Source organism: Oncorhynchus gorbuscha, linkage group LG19 (genome assembly GCF_021184085.1).
Source record: "Oncorhynchus gorbuscha isolate QuinsamMale2020 ecotype Even-year linkage group LG19, OgorEven_v1.0, whole genome shotgun sequence".
NCBI classification, from domain to species: domain Eukaryota; kingdom Metazoa; phylum Chordata; class Actinopteri; order Salmoniformes; family Salmonidae; genus Oncorhynchus; species Oncorhynchus gorbuscha.
The window spans coordinates 34181357-34201990 of record NC_060191.1 but is presented as its reverse complement, the minus strand read 5'-3'; the positions used below and the strand labels follow the sequence as shown (position 1 = coordinate 34201990).

Below are 20634 nucleotides of genomic sequence, written 5' to 3'. Positions count from 1 at the left end.
GAATGTTCTCCACGGCGTCTTCAGACTCTCACGTCTGTCACGTGCTCAGTGTGAACCTGCTTTCATCTGTGAAGAGCACAGGGCGCCAGTGGCGAATTTGCCAATCTTGGTGTTCTCTGTGGACGTCGGCCCTCATGGAGTCTGTTTCTGACCGTTTGAGCAGACACATGCACATTTGTGGCCTGCTGGAGGTAATTTTGCAGGGCTCTGGCAGTGCTCCTCCTTGCACAAAGGCGGAAGTAGCGGTCCTGCTGCTGGGTTGTTGCCCTCCTACGGCCTCCTCCACGTCTCCCGATATACTGGCCTGTCTCCTGGTAGCACCTCCATGCTCTGGACACTACGCTGACAGACACGGCAAACCTTCTTGCCACATCTCGCATTGATGTGCCATCCTGGATGAGCTGCACTACCTGAGCCACTTGTGTGGGTTGGAGACTCCGTCTCATGCTACCACTAGAGTGAAAGCACCGCCAGCATTGAAAAGTGACCAAAACATCAGCCAGGAAACATAGGAACTGAAAAGTGGTCTGTGGTCCCCACCTGCAGAACCACTCCTTTATTGGGGGTGTCTTGCTAAATGCCTATAATTTCCACCTGTTGTCTATTCCATTTGCACAACAGCATGTGAAATTTATTGTCAATCAGTGTTGCTTCCTAAGTGGACAGTTTGACTTCACAGAAGTGTGATTGACTTGGAGTTACATTGTGTTTAAGTGTTCCCTTTATTTTTTGAGCAGTGTATATACAGTGTAGCAAAGTTCTGGTGAAGTTCAATAAAAACATTTTTTTCTAAAGATAGAAAGTTGGGTGAACACCTCTTAAGTATTGTATCAATATCAAGGGGACATTTACATATCAGTTCCTGTACCATGCGGAATAATGGCAAACCAGGGTGTTATTCAGGAAAGCACAACATTACACAACATGTATACTGAGCAAAAATATAAACACAACTTGTGTTGGTTCCATGTTTCAGAAATGTTGCATACTCAAACATATTATTTATCTCAAATGTTGTGCACAAATGCGTTTCCATCCCTGTCAGTGAACATTTATCCTTTGCCAAGATCATCCATCCACCTGACAGGTGTGGCATATCAAGAAGCCGATTAAACAGCATGATCATTACATAGGTGCACCTTGTGCTGGGGGACAATAAAAGGCCACTAAAATGTGCAGCTTTGTCACACAACACAATGCCATTTGGAGAGATTGTGATTGGCACGCTGACTGTAGGAATGTCCACCAGAGCTGTTGCCAGATAATCTACCATAATCTCCGCCGTTTTAGAGAATTTGGCAGTACATCCAACCGGCCTTAAAAACCGTGTGTAATCATGCCAGCCCAGGACCTCTACATCTGGCATTTTCACCTGGTGAATCGTCTGAGACCAGCCACCTGCACAACTGATGAAACCGAGGAGAATTTCTGTCTGTAATAAAGCCCTTTTGTGGTGAAAAACAAATTCTGATTGGCTATGCCTGGCACCCCAGTGGGTCGGCCTATGCCCTCCCAGGCCCACCCATGGCTGCGCCCCTTCCCAGTCATGTGAAATCCATTGATTAGGGACTAATGAATTTATATAAATTGACTAATTTCCTTATATGAACTATAACTCAGTAAAATCATTGAAATTGTTGCATGTTGCGTATATATTTTTGTTCAGTATAGATAGAAATGTATGGTGCAGAACTAACATGATTCTTTGTTAGTCAATAAAACTCTATACGTTACACTTCTATCTGCAATGTACTGAATAAGCCCTGGGGAAAAAAACTCACAATAACATCTACATACAGGTCAATGGTGGGTGACTTCCTATTCTGTGAACAGACAACTCTGAATATCTTGGCTTTCAAGCGGATCGTTGTACACAACCAGAGGTTCAATGTGGTGGTGGAGCCTTCACAACAATATGAGTCTACACTTTTCTACAAATGCAGTTCATATAAAAATGAGGCTGATGAGATGCTCTTGCTTGTGGGTTAAGAGGTTGCTTTATGTGTTGTTTGCCTGTTGCCGTTGTTGCCGGACTAGTGTTACAGCATGAACGTCTTAGGTGGACTGTACCCGGTAGTCACAGCCCGGTGGAGGCGAGTGCTGAGGTGATACGGTGAACATTACATCATGCATTCCCACAATCCCTTTTCATCACTGAGCCAACTCCTAGAAGCAGTAAGCCTAAAATGCAGACCTGTTTTGTGCTAACATTGCACCTCTTGTACTCCGTGTCATATAATAAACATAGCATGACAGGGAGGGGAATGTTAGCGCAAACAGACTGGTACCCAGGCTAGCTGTCTATGTGATGTTACCAACATGTCACAATAACTAGTCTTCTGGACGGATGCAAATAATATAAAGATAATGAAACGGTATAGGTCTAATCGTGGCCTGATATGCGTTAGGTCCTCTTGCTGCCCAGTCTCTTAAAGACATTGACTGACCCTACGTCCATCTGAGCCCCAAAACTCTCCCCTCCTCCAACCCTGGTGCTGCTGCTGACCTTGGGGCTAGCCAGGACCAGGCCTGGCCGGGCCTTATTTCTGGTGCTGGTCACACGGCTGTCCTGGGTGTCGGCCGGCGGTGGGGAGGCATTTGGTTTACCCAGTCTCTGAAGCACGCTGCGCTTGGCAGGGGGGAGGCCATTGGGGGAGGAAGAGGAGGAGGAGGGAGAGTCAGTAGGGGGGAGTTTGATCTTCACTCCTAGGCGGCGGAGGGTGGTGGGGGCCCGCTTGGGGGCCACAGGCTCTTTCTTCTGGGAGGGAGGGAGTCGCTTTAGGACGCCAGCGTACTGTAGGACCGAACCCTCTCCATCACTATTATCATCCTCCTTCTCCTCCTGCTCTGCTCCGTCTACATCAACCCTTCCTGCCGTTCCCTGCTCCTCCTCTGCTTCGTCTGCTCGGCCCAGACGACTGAACACACCCGTGGCCTGGAGAGAGACGGCCATGAGAGCAGAGAGGCCATGCCCTGACTAACACTCAACGTCACTCACATAGACACACATGTAACGTGTCAAAAGAGAGGGCTCACCTTGCTGCTGCCCGTGGTGGTATCGGCTTTGGACTCAGCTCCCAGTCGCTCAAACACAGACATCCGCTTGCTCCCTTTTTATGGGTAAGAGAGAGTTAAAAAGAGAAATATACTGTCACACACAGACATTTTAAGAGACACACACAGAAAGAGTGGGATGGTGGGTTCTAGTTAGGGATAGGGGTCATCTTTATCATGGTAAGTGATAAAGACATTTCAAGACCCATTTCCTTTAGATGCGTCAGTCCATAATGTTAGTGGGATGAGAATTAAAGGAGGTTGAATGATTAGTTTCCTTGGTTCACCCTGGCCAGAAGGTGAGGCCCTACCTTTCTTGGCCTGCTGGGCCAGGATTCGGGCGGTGCGTGCCGTGGTGCCTTTGGGCATGTTGATGATGTACTTGCCTTCCATCTCTGCAGTCACGCGGCGACGCTTTGCCGGCAGACCGTTCCCATCGTCAGCAGGTCGGCTCAGCACTGGGAAAGAGAGAGAAAGGATGGGGGGGGGGGGGTGAAATGAGGTAGAGAAGAAAAAGGGAGACGGAGAGTCAGTGTGACATCTATATAACAGAAGGCCAGTCCACACAGAGAGTGGGTAGCTACCTGCTTTGCCACTCTTCGCCTGTTTGTTCGACACGGTCACAGAGATTGCCCGGTTGTCCGGGTGATGGGCTGGTGTGGTTGGCGGTGAGTCGTGGCTCAAGGCGTTGGCAATCATACGTGTGGCGGCTGCAGAGGATTATAAACATATGGTGAGAAATCTGGCACAGATTGACTCCCGCCATTACCCAAATGGGTGCTACTGCTCATTGGTAGTGGAAGGGGTGACTTATCATACTGTGTTAAATCCTTTGAGAAAAGCTCTACATAAAAGGCAGATCACTGGTATGACATTCATAACGGTTCATTGATTTGAATTTAAACACTCACGGGTGTTGGCAGTTCTTCTGAGTTCGGTCTGAATGCTGGACTGTCCTGAGGTTATGGCCTGTGTGGCCATTTTGCACATGTCCTGGAGAGGGAAAGAGGAGGTGGGAGAGAGGCAGCACTAGACTAACTGCTGTCAAAAGTGCATTAAAAATAGCAAGTCTTTTGGCAAAGCACCATCTCTCCCGCTTGAGCTATAGTGGTGCATTGGAGGAAGTGATCCCAGGATGTGCCGAAAGCTCTTTAAAATGAATGATGCAACAGGAAGTCATTGTATCTTTCAGCACATCATTTCTCTAGACTGGTGGTCAACCAACCTGTCGATCGCAATAGACTGGTAGATCTTCAAGGCCTTCCCAGTGGCTCTGAATGAGAGCATGCTATACAAAAGCTGCCTCCTTACCTGTCGGTAGACCTGTTTGGCGTGTTTGAGGATGGCAATAATGTCACCGATGACAGTGATGCCCAGGTCCATCATGATCTCCTTACTGAGATCCATCAGCATGCTCTTCTGGATCCTGCAGAGAGAGCGAGCCAGATAAAGATTTAAATCATACTAATAAAAGAATGGATGTGATTTTCTTCTCTCGAAACTAATGGAAATTATTCATGTCTGATTACCGAATGAATAATGAATTTTATGTGTCAAATCGCCAACCCGTCCCTTTTGTGATTAATTGACACTAACAAACATTACTATAATTCACTATGGTAATTAAAATGACAATTCTTCTTCCGGTGTTCCCTGCATTGTGCATCGCATAAAGAGAAGAAGAAAGAAACGGTACAAATCAATATATAACAGTAAATGAGCAGTCCCTAGAGCAGTAAAATATACATACATACATACATACATACATACATACACACATACATACATACATACATACATACATACATACATACATACATACATACATACATACATACATACATACATACATACATACATACATACATACATACATACAGATAAATATATACAGAAAAAAAGGAGGAAAAGGAAACAGAAGTCACTTGAACACAGTCTGGCACAATGAGAAGATTCATATGGAAGACATACACAATCTATATACACACACACCATTAACCACACAGAAGCTAAATATTTTTAGAAAATGTAATTATAGGTAGCCATTTTTCTTTTTTCCCAAGCTTTATTTAAATATTCCGCAAAAGGAAATACACCATGAACAAAAACCAATTTCCCCTCATCACTCAGCCACATAATTCCTTGGTATATCTGGTGTGCTTTCTGGAATAAGAGCAAGCATATATCGTAGTAGAAAGGGCAATAGAGGATAAAATGAGTTTCATTCTCTATTTCTTCAAGGTCCCAATACTTACATAGTCTTTCTTCCATTTCATCACAATACTGACCTGTTTCAATAGGCAGGGGCAATATCCCTGATCTTACCTGTGCACACAGCGACCTCTTGCTTTTAGGTAGGTTATACATAATATACCTCACACACAAATTCACCCTTATAAAAACAAAAGGTTCTCAATTTGGGTTTATGATTCCTCTCCACCAGCCATTCCCCCCCCCCATATTGCATCAACAGTTGTTAAAAAATATATATCTATATCTCCCTTAACTTTGGTTTTCACACAGACGTTCAGTCAGACTCATGAAAAAGGTTGGACATTTCAGTTGCCCAGACTCCCCCTATCGATAGATCCCATAGAACGACTTTACTAGCTATTCTGGCAGTTGTCATTTCCAACAGTATATTCCAAGGTCTCACCATACATGCCTTCCATCTCACCTCACAGGGTTCCCAGCCCATATCCCCAGTTATTGCAAGTATAGGTGCAAACTCCGGCTGAATAGTCCAGAACAGGACACACGCATGTCTGATAGAGTTTGGAATATGTAGCAAAACCAATATATTTTAGTGTTATTGTTTTCCCTATAACTCCTCCAAGAGCTCTACTTGCTGAGTCATCCAGGGCAGATATTCCCGAATAGAACAGTAAATAGGTTCATCAAGAAAAAGACCCCAAAATGTATAATTGCTAGTAAACACAAGAATGTCTTCACCAAAACTGAAAAACACTTCTCTTAGCACCTTAAATACCAATAATCAAATGAAAAGGTCAGACAATCTTTCCTTTTGCAGTGAACTGTTCCAGGCCAAGGAGTTAAGATGGCCTTTATTACCTGTTGTCCACAAAAGACACGGCATAGTTGACAGCAAGACCAGCAGGGATCCCAGCATCCTTGAAGAACTGGATCCACTCCGAGGTGGCTGAAAAGACAAGAGAAAACAAACAACTCGACTTTAATTGCTGAAGTGTTTACATGTACTATGTGTTAACTTATAAGAGGTATATTACAAAAATTATTCTTAAAAATTAGTTTTCAATGTCAATACTAAAAGCTATCAAACGTATTGACCTTCAAAGTTATAACTCAAAGCCATCTGATTAGGCTAGATCCATTTTCAGTGAGATCCAATGGAAAATACCAAATGTAAACCCTGGGGACAGGACAGGCTTGCTGTCTGGCCAGCTGGGTGTTATTTATAAAACCATGATGGAGCTTCTTGTGGTGAGCGAAATTCCACTGGGGTTCATAGACACATTTGATATTGCCAGTGTTTCCCCCAGAACAATACTTATGCCATCAAGTAAATTACTTAATTTTACAGTATCACGCACAATAAAATGTTTATATTTTATTAAACTGAGTGGTCTCTGTTTAGCTAAATAGAGGGAGCAAACAGGCAGCTAAAGTCAGTCCAAACATTAGCTAAAAAGGCCCTGTTTGCAGTGTGTGGGCTACTTGTCTCGAACACATACAATAACTCGCTAACTAAACTAGTTAACCAACCGTTCTCAGTTTAGGTTTAATGTCACGATGGCCTCTACGAAACGTATGACAATTTTCACAAGGCGAACTTTCGGTAGTTGTTCTAGCGACCTACCCTCCCCTGCAGCAAGCTAACGTTAAACGTTTAGTGTGTGGCTTTGGACTAGCGAACTAGCTACAAGTTGACTTGCTAGCCAATTTAGCAAGCTAACGTTAACGTGAATGAAAATGTTGGTTCGCGATAGCTATATTAGTTACAACGTCGTACCTATCAGTCAACACGGTGGCGCCAATGATAAGCTAGTAACCAGTCCCACGTATGTTCGTGGTAAAACAATGTAAGTACAAACAATAATGATGCACGAGCAATTTTGAATATCTAACCGGCTAACGTTAGCTACATTTACATTCGGCACTTGACTTGTGTCCGTACACACCATGTTAGCTATGTAGACATACAGCGAACAGTCTCCCTACACTCCAAACAGAATCAAATTAACATCTTTACTCGGTATCCTAATAATAATTGGGGGGAAATATGTTTTTGAGTCTTTTTAAGCGATCCTCCACGTCATTTGGGCCCTTTTATGTCACTCACCTGTGGTAACGGACGCCATGTTTACAGGAGCCGGCTCCGTTCGTGACGTAATTTCCGTTGCATTTTTTTTAAGTAACATATTTTCACCACATGAGTGCAGTGTAACCCTTCAATCTACTGCCATAAATGGTCGTTCTTTTTTGGAGACGTTTCTTCTTCTTCTTCTTCTTTTCTTCTTCTTCTTCTTCTTCTTCTTCTTCTTCTTCTTCTTCTTCGATGTTTAACGGCGGTTGGTATCAAATGTGTTGCATTACTGCCACCCACTAGACTGGAGTACAACTCCCATATACTTCGCTTGAAAAATACAAATGTAATAAATAAATAAATACTCTACCATCCAACACTACACTCACTAATTTCAAAATTATATCAAATAAAATTAACATCGCCCCACTCCACTAATTATATTTATTCCTACCTCATGCCATTAAGGATGAGACATCACCACTTAACACATCACCACTTAACACACCCTGTAACTCTTCTGATGTCAAGTCTCGTACACCCAAATCTCTCTGCAGCTGCCACCACCACCTCAATTTTCTGCGACTTCCGTTCCATCCCTGCAGTACAGTTGATAGCCATTGTTATAAATGCTAAAAATCCAATCTTATTGAAACTTATATCACTTTTTGGCCAATCCCTCTGTACTGGTATGTCTCTACTACTCTCACCACCTCTTAACCCATCTTCCTCTACTTTCTCCACTGCCTCAGCATATGACAACTTCTGTTCTACTCTAACCCTGGAAACCTCAACCTGCCTTTCCCACACGGGACGTTTCTGATCCCCAGCTTCATGTGCACCCCTACAATTAACACATTCCACTACTTTCCCCAATGCTACATATTCCTTTGTCTCGTGCCCTTTGGCACACTTCTCACATCGTGGACTCTCCCTCCTACACACTCCTGCCACATGCCCATAAGCTTGTATTTGGCACATAAGCTCGTACAGGATAATTTATATAACTTATATATCCTAACTTCCTAACTTTGTCGGGCAGAGACTCAACATCAAAACTCAAAAGAACAGACAATGACACTTCTGTTTCCCCACTCTCGCCACCCCGTCTGCGTCGCATCAAACGACGAGCATCACAAACACCGGGAACCTTTCCCCTCAGCTGGTAAACTTTTATATTCACTGCTACCCCAGTTATCACTCCTTTCATTGGTGCCCTTTTCTTGAGAGCGAAACAATTCACTTTTGCTGCCCCCATTTGTTTTACTCCGAGCGCCTTCTCCCTCTGACTAACGGAAACACAAACAATTATCACTAGACCACTTCTGGTTACCCTCGCCGATTCCACATTTTCCAACACTTTTTTCACCCACCGTGAAACCACAAATGGATCAGCCAAAAGGCAGAGTCCACTTTTTCCATAAACTTCACTCTTACTGTTACAGACTCCTCTTTTTCCTGACCCTCGGTGCATACCTCGGTCTCCGATAACTTCACCACATCTACCACCTCCGAGACTTCACCCTCATTCACTTCCATTTCTCCTCCTGTCTTCAGCTCCATCTTCTACCATTCTTTACGCTTTCTACCATTCTTTACGCTTTCTACCATTCTTTACGCTTTCTACCATTCTTTACGCTTTCTACCATTCTTTACACTTTATACCATTCTTTACGCTTTCTACCATTCTTTACGCTTTCTACCATTCTTTACACTTTATACCATTCTTTACACTTTCTACCATTCTTTACGCTTTCTACCATTCTTTACACTTTATACCATTCTTTACGCTTTCTACCATTCTTTACGCTTTCTACCATTCTTTACACTTTATACCATTCTTTACACTTTCTACCATTCTTTACGCTTTCTACCATTCTTTACACTTTCTACCATTCTTTACACTTTATACCATTCTTTACACTTTATACCATTCTGCTTTAACATCTCACTTTTTTTCACAATTTTTATCTGACTCAAGCTCACCCTCTTCCTCCCTCTCTCTCTTAGATATCCTCTCCATCTCTTTTTCCCTCCATTCCTCCTCCGTTTCCCAAGAATACATCTCCGTATGATAATACTGCACTACTCCTGACAACCATTTTGTCCTTGCTTTCTCTAGGGACTCCATTTCCCGACCCTTTGGAGACTTTTCAGTGGCATGGCATTTTATGGTGAGGTGAGGTATGGGGCCACAGCACACACACACACACACACACACACACACACACACACACACACACACACACACACACACACACACACACACACACACACACACACACACACACACACACACACACACACACACACACACACACACACACACACACACACACACACACACACACACACACACACACACACACTAACACACGACAAATCACCTTGATATTATATTGCTGTTTATTGAATGCTATTTTCTCCAAAATAAAGATTTGGACGGTAATATAAACAGTTACGGAGGGGAAAGCCCACTCAGCTTTCACAGTCTATCAAGAACAACGATGTGTAAAGTTCCCCTCCGTCAAGTAAAATAAGAGAGAACGGGGGAAAGGAGTTAGGATGGGTTGGACACAGAGAGAGAGAGAGAGAGAGAGAGAGAGAGAGAGAGAGAGAGAGAGAGAGAGAGAGAGAGAGAGAGAGAGAGAGAGAGAGAGAGAGAGAGAGAGAGAGAGAGAGAGAGAGAGAGAGAGAGAAAGAGAGGGGGAGAGAGAGAGAGAGAGAGAGAGAGAGAGAGAGAGAGAGAGAGAGAGAGAGAGAGAGAGAGAGAGAGAGAGAGAGAGAGAGGGGGAAATATGACAGGTGTACTGTCATCACATCTGGTCCATTTGAAAAAGATAGACAATACTGTATAATATAGTCAGAGGTTAAATTGATCCCCCTCAGAAACAGATGCAAGAGAAGGTTATTGAGCATTACATTTCATCAATTATTATACTTATTTTATGCATTGAACAAGGACAAATGTGTGGTTATCAAAGCACCATCATTATATCTATCACTTGAGATGTTTTATTTATTTGATTTTTATTTCACCTTTATTTAACCAGGTAGGCCTAAACCCTATTTAGTTTTGGGCCTCAGCTGTTACAAATAGTCTCAAAATGTCTTGAGTATAAATTCCCGTAAAATTTCCGGGTTCATTTTCATCAGTCACTGCTGATCACAACAATGCAACCATTGCTTCACAGAAAAAGACAAACATCTGTTCACATATAAAGTCAGAAATAAACTTTCTAGAGAAGGCATTCGAGGAAAAGACAAAGGTTCTATTGAAGGAAATTACAAAAATATCAGTCACAAGGCATCAAAGGAAAATGCAAAAAATGAAGGGTTTTGAAAAATTTCTTGAAGAGTCATATAATTATAATCAAGGTCTGCCCCTCAACCTCCACTCAATTAGGTCAAGACCTCTTGGCCCAAACATAGATACCGGGCTATGTGAATGAAAGATCACGGTACAGTTTATAATAGGGGTGGAAGATCCCAACAATACATGACCACACGGGACACGTAGCATAGCAGAAAGAGAGCGCCAGAAGACTTCTGGCACGGTGTAAATGAAGCTTTTCATATGATTTGATACATGTCTATCCTAGAGGATATGAGTGTTTCAATTTCAGTACATAACATTGCAAGTTTGCAACTCGTGGAAAAAATAAGGCATTTATCAACCACGCAAATGGTAAAAGACCTCTTGTCTGTTCCAGTCAGTCTTGTATGGAGGTATTTGTATGAAGGCAGGTTCACTGATACACAAAGTTACTCAGCTTATTTAATCATTGCTACATATGTCCATGGCCCATCTCAACTTGGATTGTTAGAAAAGGAAGTTCCAAAAAGGAAGTTCTCTCCCTCTCCCTCTGCCACCTCAATTATCCTCCTCTCTATTTCTCTGTCTTTACCTTTCTGCCTCTCTCATTCTCTCTCTTGGATGGTACAGATTAGAAAATTAGACGTATGTGAACTAGACTAGACTAGACCTCATTTCCTGATCTGTCCGGTGCTGACATTGGTGTGAATTCTTCCAAACCGGTAACTGGGTTTCCGGGGTAAGACAAAAATTACATAACATTCTCTAAGAGAACGCATGGTTGGAATTCAAGATATCAATGTGACACTGTTTCGGGCGTGAAATAAGAAGAATATTGGCGGAATGAATATTCAAACATGCTCTCATTCCAAGGAAGAACCGTGGTATATTTTTGCCCAACTCTGGAGACTCTTCGAGCGGTTTTGATGGAGCAGGACCCATGGACCTCATCACTGATAAGTTGTAAGTGAATTTGCCAGAACAGGATGTTCTATGATAAGTTCATCTGATATACTAGAAGTAGCACCACAAAACCATTCTGTACACGAGCCATACTTATCCAGACCGTGCCATCTATCAGTGTAAACCCCTTTCACACATCATCAACAATGCCACGGTAGGTTCATGGAAGGAAATCAAAAGGCATGGAAGTTCGTCACTCAAAAAAGGCATATGAGGCCTGTCCCTTGTCGTACCACTTGAAGCCTGGCACATAAGTTATTTTTTTTTTGCTTCACAATAAAATTGGAGGGGCCCTCTTTTCAATTCACAACTAAGACTTTAGCCCATCTAATGATAAGCCAGACTATTTTTTTTTTCACAATCACAAGTTATGCAACAATAACTACTGTGAGGTGATTATTTTTATTATGAGAGCAAACTCTCGAAAAAGCTCTCCAAAAATGTCTGTTGTTCAAATCACACGATAACTACGATAACTACTTTATTGAACAGGAATGGACACTGGACTGACAGACTGTTCTCAACAAAAACAATCAATAAAAAATTATTTGCATCATTAATATTTTAATATGTATTTTGACATTCAATTCATACTAGTTTCCTCATTCTGGGTCCGTAGGAGACTAAGTGGTGACATTAAGCTTTGGTGGCATAGGCATCGGGACTGACCTCGCAGAGAAAAACAAACAAACAGGCAAATGTAAAAGCAAAAAGGCAATAGCACCACCTCAATAATCTCATCATATTGGCAAACTGCAATACATGCAGCATCACATGTTAGATATAGTTATCCTGAATAATGTGCGTTATATGTAAAACATATGGGCACAGGCAGTGATAATGTGCGTCATATTGAGGGAATGGTTAAGTATTATCGTTTTTTAAAATCTTTTTTTTTTATAAATCTTTGCTCTTTTAGAAAAATATCAATTTTAAAACCAGCCTCAACAACGGCACCTCTGTTTCTTCATTGACAAAAATATCCCATTTATATTTTCAAACATTCATACTTCACAATAATTGTACATACACTTAAATATACACATTTTTTTGTATCTATATGCATATGCTTTTAAGTATACTTTTGACACGTAGAAAATGTCTTTATAGTGCACATCATGCCTCTGAAGTTGCCAAAACTAAGATTTTAAAAAAGAACATAATAACACAATAATAGTCACAATGCAATAGTAAATGTAACATTAAGGGGGAAACCTCCCCTGTAAGAACAAGAACCGTTGGCAGCGACGACACAGGTAGGAGCGGAGGACAAAGCAACAACAAAAGACTCAAACGTAAAACATAACAAATGTCACTGGGGGGAAAAAAGGAACAAATTCACAGACAAAATGTAGAACGCATATACTCATAAAACACCCCCCCCCCTCTTGTCCCCTCTGTGTGTCCGGCTCCGTATTCTGCTCTCTCTCATCATGTCAACCTCAATCAAGAAATAAATAAGCGGGCCAAGTGGCTCAGAGTGGGATACACTCACAATAAATGCACCTCCCACTAGGAGAGGCACAGAGGCCACTCATCCCAATGTTCAGAGGTTGGTTGAATATTCCGTAAAAGTAAAATATATATTTCTTAAACATATTGGTTACCAACAGACTCATGTCCGACAAAAGCACTTTACCAAAAGTACATTCCTCTCTCAATGTTTTTTTTTCTCTCACTGTGATATTTTCTCTGGTCAAAGGTTATACTTAGAAACAACAACAGAAAATACTTGGTGATAAAGGAGGGTGAAGAACATTATACAAAATGGTATCAGTAACAAGGGGAGGACAATCCAGATGCTTGAAGTATGGCGGTGGTACTCTGCAGGTAAGAGGTAACCCATCCCATACAGTTGGCAAAAGCAGGATTTTTTGGGATTGTTTTAAATTCAATTCAGGCTTACGAGTACAGGGGCCTCATCCTCTCTCTCTCTGCCAAAGTTTCAGCTCTCCCTCTAGACCTCTACCTCGGCTAAAGCCTCATCTCTCATTCTCCCGCCGTCCTCATCTCACCGTCACAACACAAGTCTCCTTTCATCTCCATCGTTTCAACATCCAACAATGGCTCAGGAGAAGAAAGAAAAGAGTGACAACTCTTTTACATTTGTGTCCATCAAATTTGATGTATTTTCAGTGTGTGTGTGTGTGTGTGTGTGTGTTTGATTTTGTCTGCTTTGAGCGAAATACTCCAGGGCTCCTCAGTTGGGGGTGCTTCCGCGTCCGTGTGGGACGTGTGAGGTGGGCCGGCGCTCAGTCAAGGTCCCAGGGGCTGGAAGGGCTCTGCGTGCTCTCAGGGTTCGAAGACTTCAAAGAGACAGAGAGAGACACACAGAGGAGAGAAACAAAGATGGAGATGGACGAAGAGCAGACGGCAGGATAAAAAGAGAAAGAGCCAGATAGCTGGAGGCTGTGACGCCCTTCCCTTTCCAAGTCACAACTAATGACGAAGAAGCAAGAGGAACCGAGAGGATGAGGAAGGCGGGAGGGGAGAGCAAGAGCTCAGCAGTCTGGCCTCACAAAAAAAAGACCCAAACCTCAGTCCTTCTTCCCTATTTCAGCTTGTACAAATACATTCAGCATGAAGAGAGGGATGAAAAAGATGAGAGCAGGAGCAGTGAGAGAGGAATGACCGACAGAGGGAACGACGGGGAGGATAAGTGTGCTTGTGAGATCACAGGTGAGCATGTTGCTATTTCCTGTGTGCACTGGACGTGCACGTCACAAGACGTTGACAGATTCATTGTGAATTAAGCTGGGTATGATGTCAGAGGATGTTTCAGAGATCGACTGACAACTCAGAGCCCAGAGTTTTAGACTCAATTTGAATTCACTTTAAATACTTGGTTTAGTTACGTTTAGTTTTCTCATAAGGACAACAGTGGCTTATATGCACTAAATGCTATGTGGTCAAACTTGGTTTGATTTCATGTTTTTTTCAGGTCTGAATGTGTGTGAGTTTGTATGGATCATCATTTAATGTATGTTATCCATGTTGTTGACCTCGTCTATCATGGGCAACTGTTGTTTTGAGCAACTGGTGATTGACACAGGGGGGGGGGGGGGTGTGCGCGCGTGTGGTGTGGTGTGTCTGTCGGTCAGTCAGAGAGCGAGCAGCGAGGGCGAGTTCAGGGAATCAGAGGACTGCTCGCTGCTGCTGTTTCTCTGGTTAGCGCTGACCCCGCAGGCTCCCCTCTGGGTAGCTGAACACAAATGAAGATGTGTATGAAGGGTTGTAGCTGCCAGCGGCCGCGCCATCGCGGTGACCACCACCCTCACCCGGCGCAGGCTCGCTTGAGCCATAGAAAGAACTAGAAAACGCTACCTCCTGCATCATCCCCGGCTGCGGATGAACCTGCTGCTGTTGCTGCTGCGGATGAACCTGCTGCTGCTGCTGTTGTTGCTGCTGCGAAGTAGAAGGCTGCGAGGTGTAGGCGGGAGGCAGGTAGAAAGTGTCCTCCACAGTCAAGCCCACGATGGAGACGGGGGCCTGTTGGGGCAGTAGGGGCTGATGCTGGAGCTGTGTGGAGCCTGAGGCCTGCTGCTCCTGGTAGGGGATCTTGCAGCTGGACTGGTGAGCCACAAGGACAAACTCCAGGCGCTCCTTCTCCTTCTGCAGCTCAGAGATCTCAGCCTCCAGCTCAGACTTCTCCTCCTCCAGGATGTCAGTCTCCTGTGGAGGGAGGGAGATAAAGAGAGAGAGAGAGAGGGGGGGGTAGAGGGTTAGACAACACAGATGTTTTCATTCTACGTCTGTGGAGGTGGATGCACGGCTATGTTTTTAGATATAGATAGGCCTACATGTTTCCCCTTGAAATTGATACTTTAGCCCATGCTAGGACTGGTAAATTAGACTATACCAACTGTAGGCACAATATACTGTCACAAGAACTATAATCATCTTCGCTCTCTTCATCTAATAACCCCCGTCTCTTAATAACCAACCCCTTAAATAACATCATGTGTTACTATTACTCACATACACAGTCATTATCATGAGCCTAGTTATGTAGCATAACACACTGCATATAATTATCACAGGAAGTCATTTTTGACAGCAAGAACACAGGCAAGCTCACCCCCTGCAGTCGGTCAGTGAGTTCGCGCCGGCGGTTTCGGCATTTGGCGGCTGCCAGCTTGTTCCTCTCGCGCCGAACACGCCTCTTCTCCTGCTCCTCTGGAGTCAACTGGGGGAAAAGAATTAAGGAGGGATTAAAACAAATGCAAACTTTGTCTTTGCCGCGAATCTCTCTAATACACTTGAATGGGCCGTCGCTAGCTGAGAATAACAGACATATAGATGTATCGTCAAATACAGTATCATAATGAAATGGGGCAAACGTGTTCATTCTTGCTGTCTACCCATTCGACATATAAAGATTGACACACGGGGCACACACACACACTTACAAACACACCAACATCTCCATCGTCACTCACAGACTCGTCTCGTACACGGCGGCTACGGGCCCTGGACTGACGGACGGGGCCCGGGGCCGGGCCTTGCCCCGGGGTGTCAGAGCCTGCGGGAGTAAAACCTGAGCCAGAGGAATAACTGGGCCCTGGCAGATCATAAGGGTCTACCAGGGACACCGACTGGGCCATAGTCGAGGTCCCCGCCCCACTTTGGCCAGAGGCCTGGGACGAGATGAGAGTTGGCTGCACCATCCACTGCAGGTCCTGGCTGCTGGTGATGGCTGTGACTGTGGGCACAAAGGAGCCTGGCATATCCACTCCTCCACTGCTGCCCCCGGAACCACTGCCTACCCCGTCCCCGCCTCCAGCAGACACACAATCCTGGAACACACAGAGATGGGGGGGGGGGTTAGGCCTGAACACAGACAGAGAAATGGGATGGTGCCATACAATGCAATGACGACAAAAGTGTCTTGCTCTTTCAACATTGCTTTGTGAACTATTTCGATGGTGATTCCCTTGTACACAAGATGGTAGACGTCACAGCGGAAGATTGCATAGCCTTGATGTCCATAAGACACACACTTTCAGGGTACAGTTTGACACACCCATTCTATTCGTTGCATTGTAAGACTAGTCATTAGCATATATGTCCCCCTTATAATGTCTTATATGATCTCATTATGATCCTATCTTAATACAAATTAATCAAAACAAATTCAGTTACAAATGTGAGACATAACACATTGATAACCCTTCTAATAACGTCGTAAAAGCTCATACAAACTTGTAAAAAGTAGTACATCATATCAGTGAATGTCACTCTTATAGAATGGTAGAATGTCAGTGAGAGTTGGAGTCTCCCAAAATTCCTGCACAACAAATATTATAAAGAGATCATTGCAAGAATAGATTTAGGTGCCCAAATCTATCACTGGCTCTCTCTGCTTTAATTTTAGAACTGAGGCGAGCAGTGATGCCATAGTGAGCTCGGAGTTGCATTAATATTCATTTGAAAGCGTTTAAGGCAAGGCGACATGTAGCTTTCAAGGGGCCGCCTCAACCAATCAACTCGCTCGAATAAGTCCCCCCTCCTCCTTCGTCCTCCCCCGTCACACCCTCGGTGTTCCCTTAGCAACGCGACGTAACACTCCAAAATAGAACGCATTTACGTCACAGCGAGTCCTGAGAACAGGGAGCGTGGAGAGAAGCGAGCAAAGGCGGAGCTTTTTGTGCGTACGTAGGAGGGCCAAAGCGTTGTCATCCGTTGCGCTGCGTGCTGTAAACCTACCACCGAAGACAGTACACGTTGCTAGTAGAGGTGGCACAGCCTGAGTCAGAAAACATGCCGGCAGGCCAGCCTTTACTACAATACAATTCAAGTGCCTGTAGATTTCAAGGCAATTGGCAGTGCATTTTTTCACGCATGGTTGATCAGACGTGAAAGGGAAATCTTCTTGCCTTTCTCTTTCATAGAAACTATGTAACAACAAGCTTATAATTATGATGATACTCAGGTTGATAAATCCAAACTCTGCATGGTAGAACTCTAACGCGACAAGGTATAACTGCACCAGCATTTGCAAATACTACTGAACTGTAAAGCATCATTGAATTCTTAACTTAACCCATATTTCTGGAATACAGCCCACGGCCACATCATCATGTACAACATAAATCAGACTTCATGCATGATTATGTAAACATCTGTCAAATGAAATGTTTCCTCAATATTATAGTAATCAACATCTGAAATTGGGGGGGAAAGACGCATAAACTCCCTTTTCCCCCCGATACTCATCATTGCTTGACTTATTGGACCTACCTGTGAGGCACTGGCCGGCGGGCTCCCGAAGGAGTCCACAGAGGAAAAGTACTGAGACTCAATAGACGGGGACGAACTTCCACGGGAGACGGAATCAAAGTCACCGGGGAACCCTTGGAACATTTCCCGGGCGGAGCCGAGAGAGAAACCTACAGTTCCCGGAGTGAGTGTGATGTCACCTGCTGTTCGAGCGAACACACAAGGGCAAGGGGAGACAGCTGTCAGTTTGATGTCATTGAAATGCAGTCTCGTGTATCTAGGTTATGGACAACAGTAAACATGCATAACTGGAAACCTTGCTTTACGTGTAGCCTACGTGTATATCGGAAATCACGTAATAAGAACCGTTGTTGCTGCATTATTTAACATTCACGTTTAGAAAGTATTTTACCGTTAATGTGTTCCTTATTGGGCTCCGGCAAGATGCGATTGGTCTCTTTCCAAAAAAGTTGCATGAAGAAGGAAATCCAGTTCGCTGCTATGGAAACAGTCCTTACGTTTCGGATTTAAAAAAACTCATCGATCCTATTCAGAATCCGCTAAAATGTGTCCTATGTCCCCTTTTTACAATGTGCAATGATAGATCCATGTAAAAGTCCACTATGTGTAAACTGATCAGCGATATAGAGTCACAGTCCACAGAAGCGAGTCTTGTCTTATGAATGAAGCCATGGAGTACGAGAGAAGCATTGTAAAGGATACGAAGTCCCGCCTAGGAGTTCCGCTGACGTACGTGCCCATTTATGGGGTTGTGTTTTTGTTTGGTATCCTTGGTAATGACGTTTAGCTAGGGATTCCCTCTCCCACAGAAACCATACAGCAGACGAGAATATAACATGTTACTATCGCAGGCACGACATATTTCTAATCAAGAAACAATTTCTGGTAGTACATTTACTGAAACAACAAGTTATGACCATTTTAGTGTGCACCTAGCCAAAGTATGTATTGTAAAGTAGATTAAATGAACATCTAAATGCACGTGTTCTTATTGTTTTGGAGGTGTAAGCTCATGTAGCCTAATAATTCTTTTGTAGACTCAGTAAACTGCCTAGGTATTGTGGAGTTAAGCTGAAGATCAAGTACAACTTTGAGGGCTAGTTTAGCACATTGCCTATTTTTTTTTTTAAGTTTACTTGGCAAGTCAGTTAAGAACTATTTCTTATTTTCAATGACGGCCTAGGAACAGTGGGTTTAACTGCCTGTTCAGGGGCAGAACGACAGATTTGTACCTTGTCAGCTCGGGGATTTGAACATGAAACCTTTCGGTTACTAGTCCAACACTAGGCTACCCTGCCGCTAATGAATATGTTAAATAATAAAACAGGTATTAACGTACACACTGTCTGCCCCCTATGCGTATTATTATTATTTGCATAGGCCTAAATAGATAAATGAATATATAAACGAATATATATCTAGCATGTAGGTTAGCAAATATATAACCTTGTATATACTGTAGGCTATAACCTAGTGACAATGAAATGGGAAATGACTGAAATTACTTCTAGGCTATTGAGCAACATAATTAAAAAATAGGCTATGGGACAGGCTACTTCCTACTGGCACTATTCAAGTAGGCCTATTCAGACCGGTTGGCCATTATAAACATATGCACATTCCATTGTCGATTTCTTACGCAATTACTCGCTTTGACATCGCTCACAAGAGGAAGGAAACCCATCAGGCAAAGAGAGGAAATCCTCTCGAGTGAACTTTCTCACTGACACGCCCTCGGGAGTTCCCTTTCTTGGAGAGGCCGTGGAATCCCTCGTTCTATAACTGGGTCTTCTGCTGCTGGGATTTCGACAGGTTTTTGCGCTGGTACGTTTGGACATATTCAGTTATTTTTCTTTATCATAGCATAAAGTGGCGGATCATCAGATTTCGTGCTTCTACACCTGCATTGCTTGCTGTTTGCGGTTATAGGCTGAGTTTTTGTACAGCACTCTGTGACATCAGCTGATGTAAGATGTCATTTGATTGATTTCATTAAGATTTCTTTATGAGCTGGTATTTTAGACTGAAATGGAGAAGGATCGAGCATAAGCGCATGAAGCAATGAGTAATCGTTTTTGGACTTCCATTCGACATGTTGTTGTATGAGTGGAGCATCTTCAGGTAACATATCTATGGACTGTGAGTAGCAACACACTCATGCGTGAAGTAGGCAAGATAGACGTGTTATTCATGAGTGTGGGATGTAAAATGTGCAGAGGGCGTCGCTGATCAATGATTCTGTTGTCATTTTTTTTTACACAAGTTCCCAGAATAACAACGAGGGCTATTCTTTATTCAACAGCCTCCAAACGTTTTACCAGAAAATATGTCAACAGATTGAGAGGCAGAGTGTTCCGACACGGACAGTGGGCAGCAGTGACGGAAATCGTCGCCATACACTGCTGTCACTGCAAACATCCTCTGTCGAATTGTACAGAAAATTATTCATTTTATGTAGACTTCACCCTACGTACAGACGCCAATGGGAATATGGCAGGTGGGAGGAGGTGTGTGTGAGTGTGAGTGTGAGTGTGTGTGTGTGGGGGGAAGGGGGGGTCTTAAAATAGGCAAGAAAAATAATTAGGTTTGCAATGCCGTAAAATGTCATGGCAGCATACATCGGTGTGTATAAGGACAGGGAATAGTGGGGATAATAACAATTAGTCAGCACTACAACGTCACCGACAAGGAACGTTCTGTACTTTGTCGGTGATCAATCGCGATGAGTAATCCGGACAGATGGTTCATGGGAAGCTCTGAGGTCATAACAATACCA

General features: G+C 43.5%; 2 protein-coding genes across 8 annotated transcripts; both read right to left on the bottom strand.

The window, feature by feature from the left end:
- Positions 1-703: 703 nt before the first annotated feature.
- On the bottom strand, positions 704-7487 carry LOC124006127 (uncharacterized protein C19orf47 homolog). Of its 4 annotated transcripts, none has more exons than XM_046315917.1 (8): positions 7376-7487; positions 6127-6214; positions 4366-4480; positions 3966-4047; positions 3639-3764; positions 3366-3512; positions 3037-3110; positions 704-2935 (listed from the first exon to the last, which is right to left on the bottom strand). In XM_046315917.1, the coding sequence occupies exons 1-8, from the start codon at positions 7452-7454 to the stop codon at positions 2405-2407; spliced, it is 1242 nt and encodes a 413-aa protein (XP_046171873.1). In that variant the 5' UTR covers positions 7455-7487; the 3' UTR covers positions 704-2404. The 4 variants fall into 4 exon arrangements, with proteins under 4 accessions (XP_046171873.1, XP_046171875.1, XP_046171876.1 ...); XM_046315919.1 differs by having other exon boundaries at positions 3441-3512; XM_046315920.1 differs by lacking the exon at positions 7376-7487 and adding an exon at positions 7215-7334.
- A 2570-nt stretch (positions 7488-10057) lies between these two features.
- On the bottom strand, positions 10058-18623 carry LOC124006401 (protein fosB-like). 4 transcript variants are annotated; one of them, XM_046316397.1, is made up of 6 exons: positions 18250-18623; positions 17859-18040; positions 16028-16414; positions 15697-15804; positions 14943-15290; positions 10058-13924 (listed from the first exon to the last, which is right to left on the bottom strand). In XM_046316397.1, the coding sequence occupies exons 1-6, from the start codon at positions 18311-18313 to the stop codon at positions 13871-13873; spliced, it is 1143 nt and encodes a 380-aa protein (XP_046172353.1). In that variant the 5' UTR covers positions 18314-18623; the 3' UTR covers positions 10058-13870. The 4 variants fall into 4 exon arrangements, with proteins under 4 accessions (XP_046172353.1, XP_046172349.1, XP_046172351.1 ...); XM_046316393.1 differs by having other exon boundaries at positions 10058-15290; XM_046316395.1 differs by having other exon boundaries at positions 10058-15290; positions 16058-16414.
- Positions 18624-20634: the final 2011 nt, after the last annotated feature.

What these genes read in the sequence shown, in the direction of transcription:
- LOC124006401 (XM_046316393.1), bottom strand. Translation starts at nt 18,313, where the DNA reads ATGCAACTTTTTTGGAAAGAGACCAATCGCATCTTGCCGGAGCCCAAT. An exon ending in ATGGAGATGTTGGTGTGTTT is followed by an intron (nt 15,805 to 16,027) that starts GTAAGTGTGTGT and finishes CTTTTCCCCCAG; the next exon opens with TTGACTCCAGAGGAGCAGGA. An exon ending in TCACTGACCGACTGCAGGGG is followed by an intron (nt 15,291 to 15,696) that starts GTGAGCTTGCCT and finishes CTCCCTCCACAG; the next exon opens with GAGACTGACATCCTGGAGGA.
- LOC124006127 (XM_046315917.1), bottom strand. Translation starts at nt 7,454, where the DNA reads ATGTTACTTAAAAAAAATGCAACGGAAATTACGTCACGAACGGAGCCG. An exon ending in GGCGAAGAGTGGCAAAGCAG is followed by an intron (nt 3,513 to 3,638) that starts GTAGCTACCCAC and finishes TCTCTTTCCCAG; the next exon opens with TGCTGAGCCGACCTGCTGAC. An exon ending in CCACCACGGGCAGCAGCAAG is followed by an intron (nt 2,936 to 3,036) that starts GTGAGCCCTCTC and finishes GTCTCTCTCCAG; the next exon opens with GCCACGGGTGTGTTCAGTCG.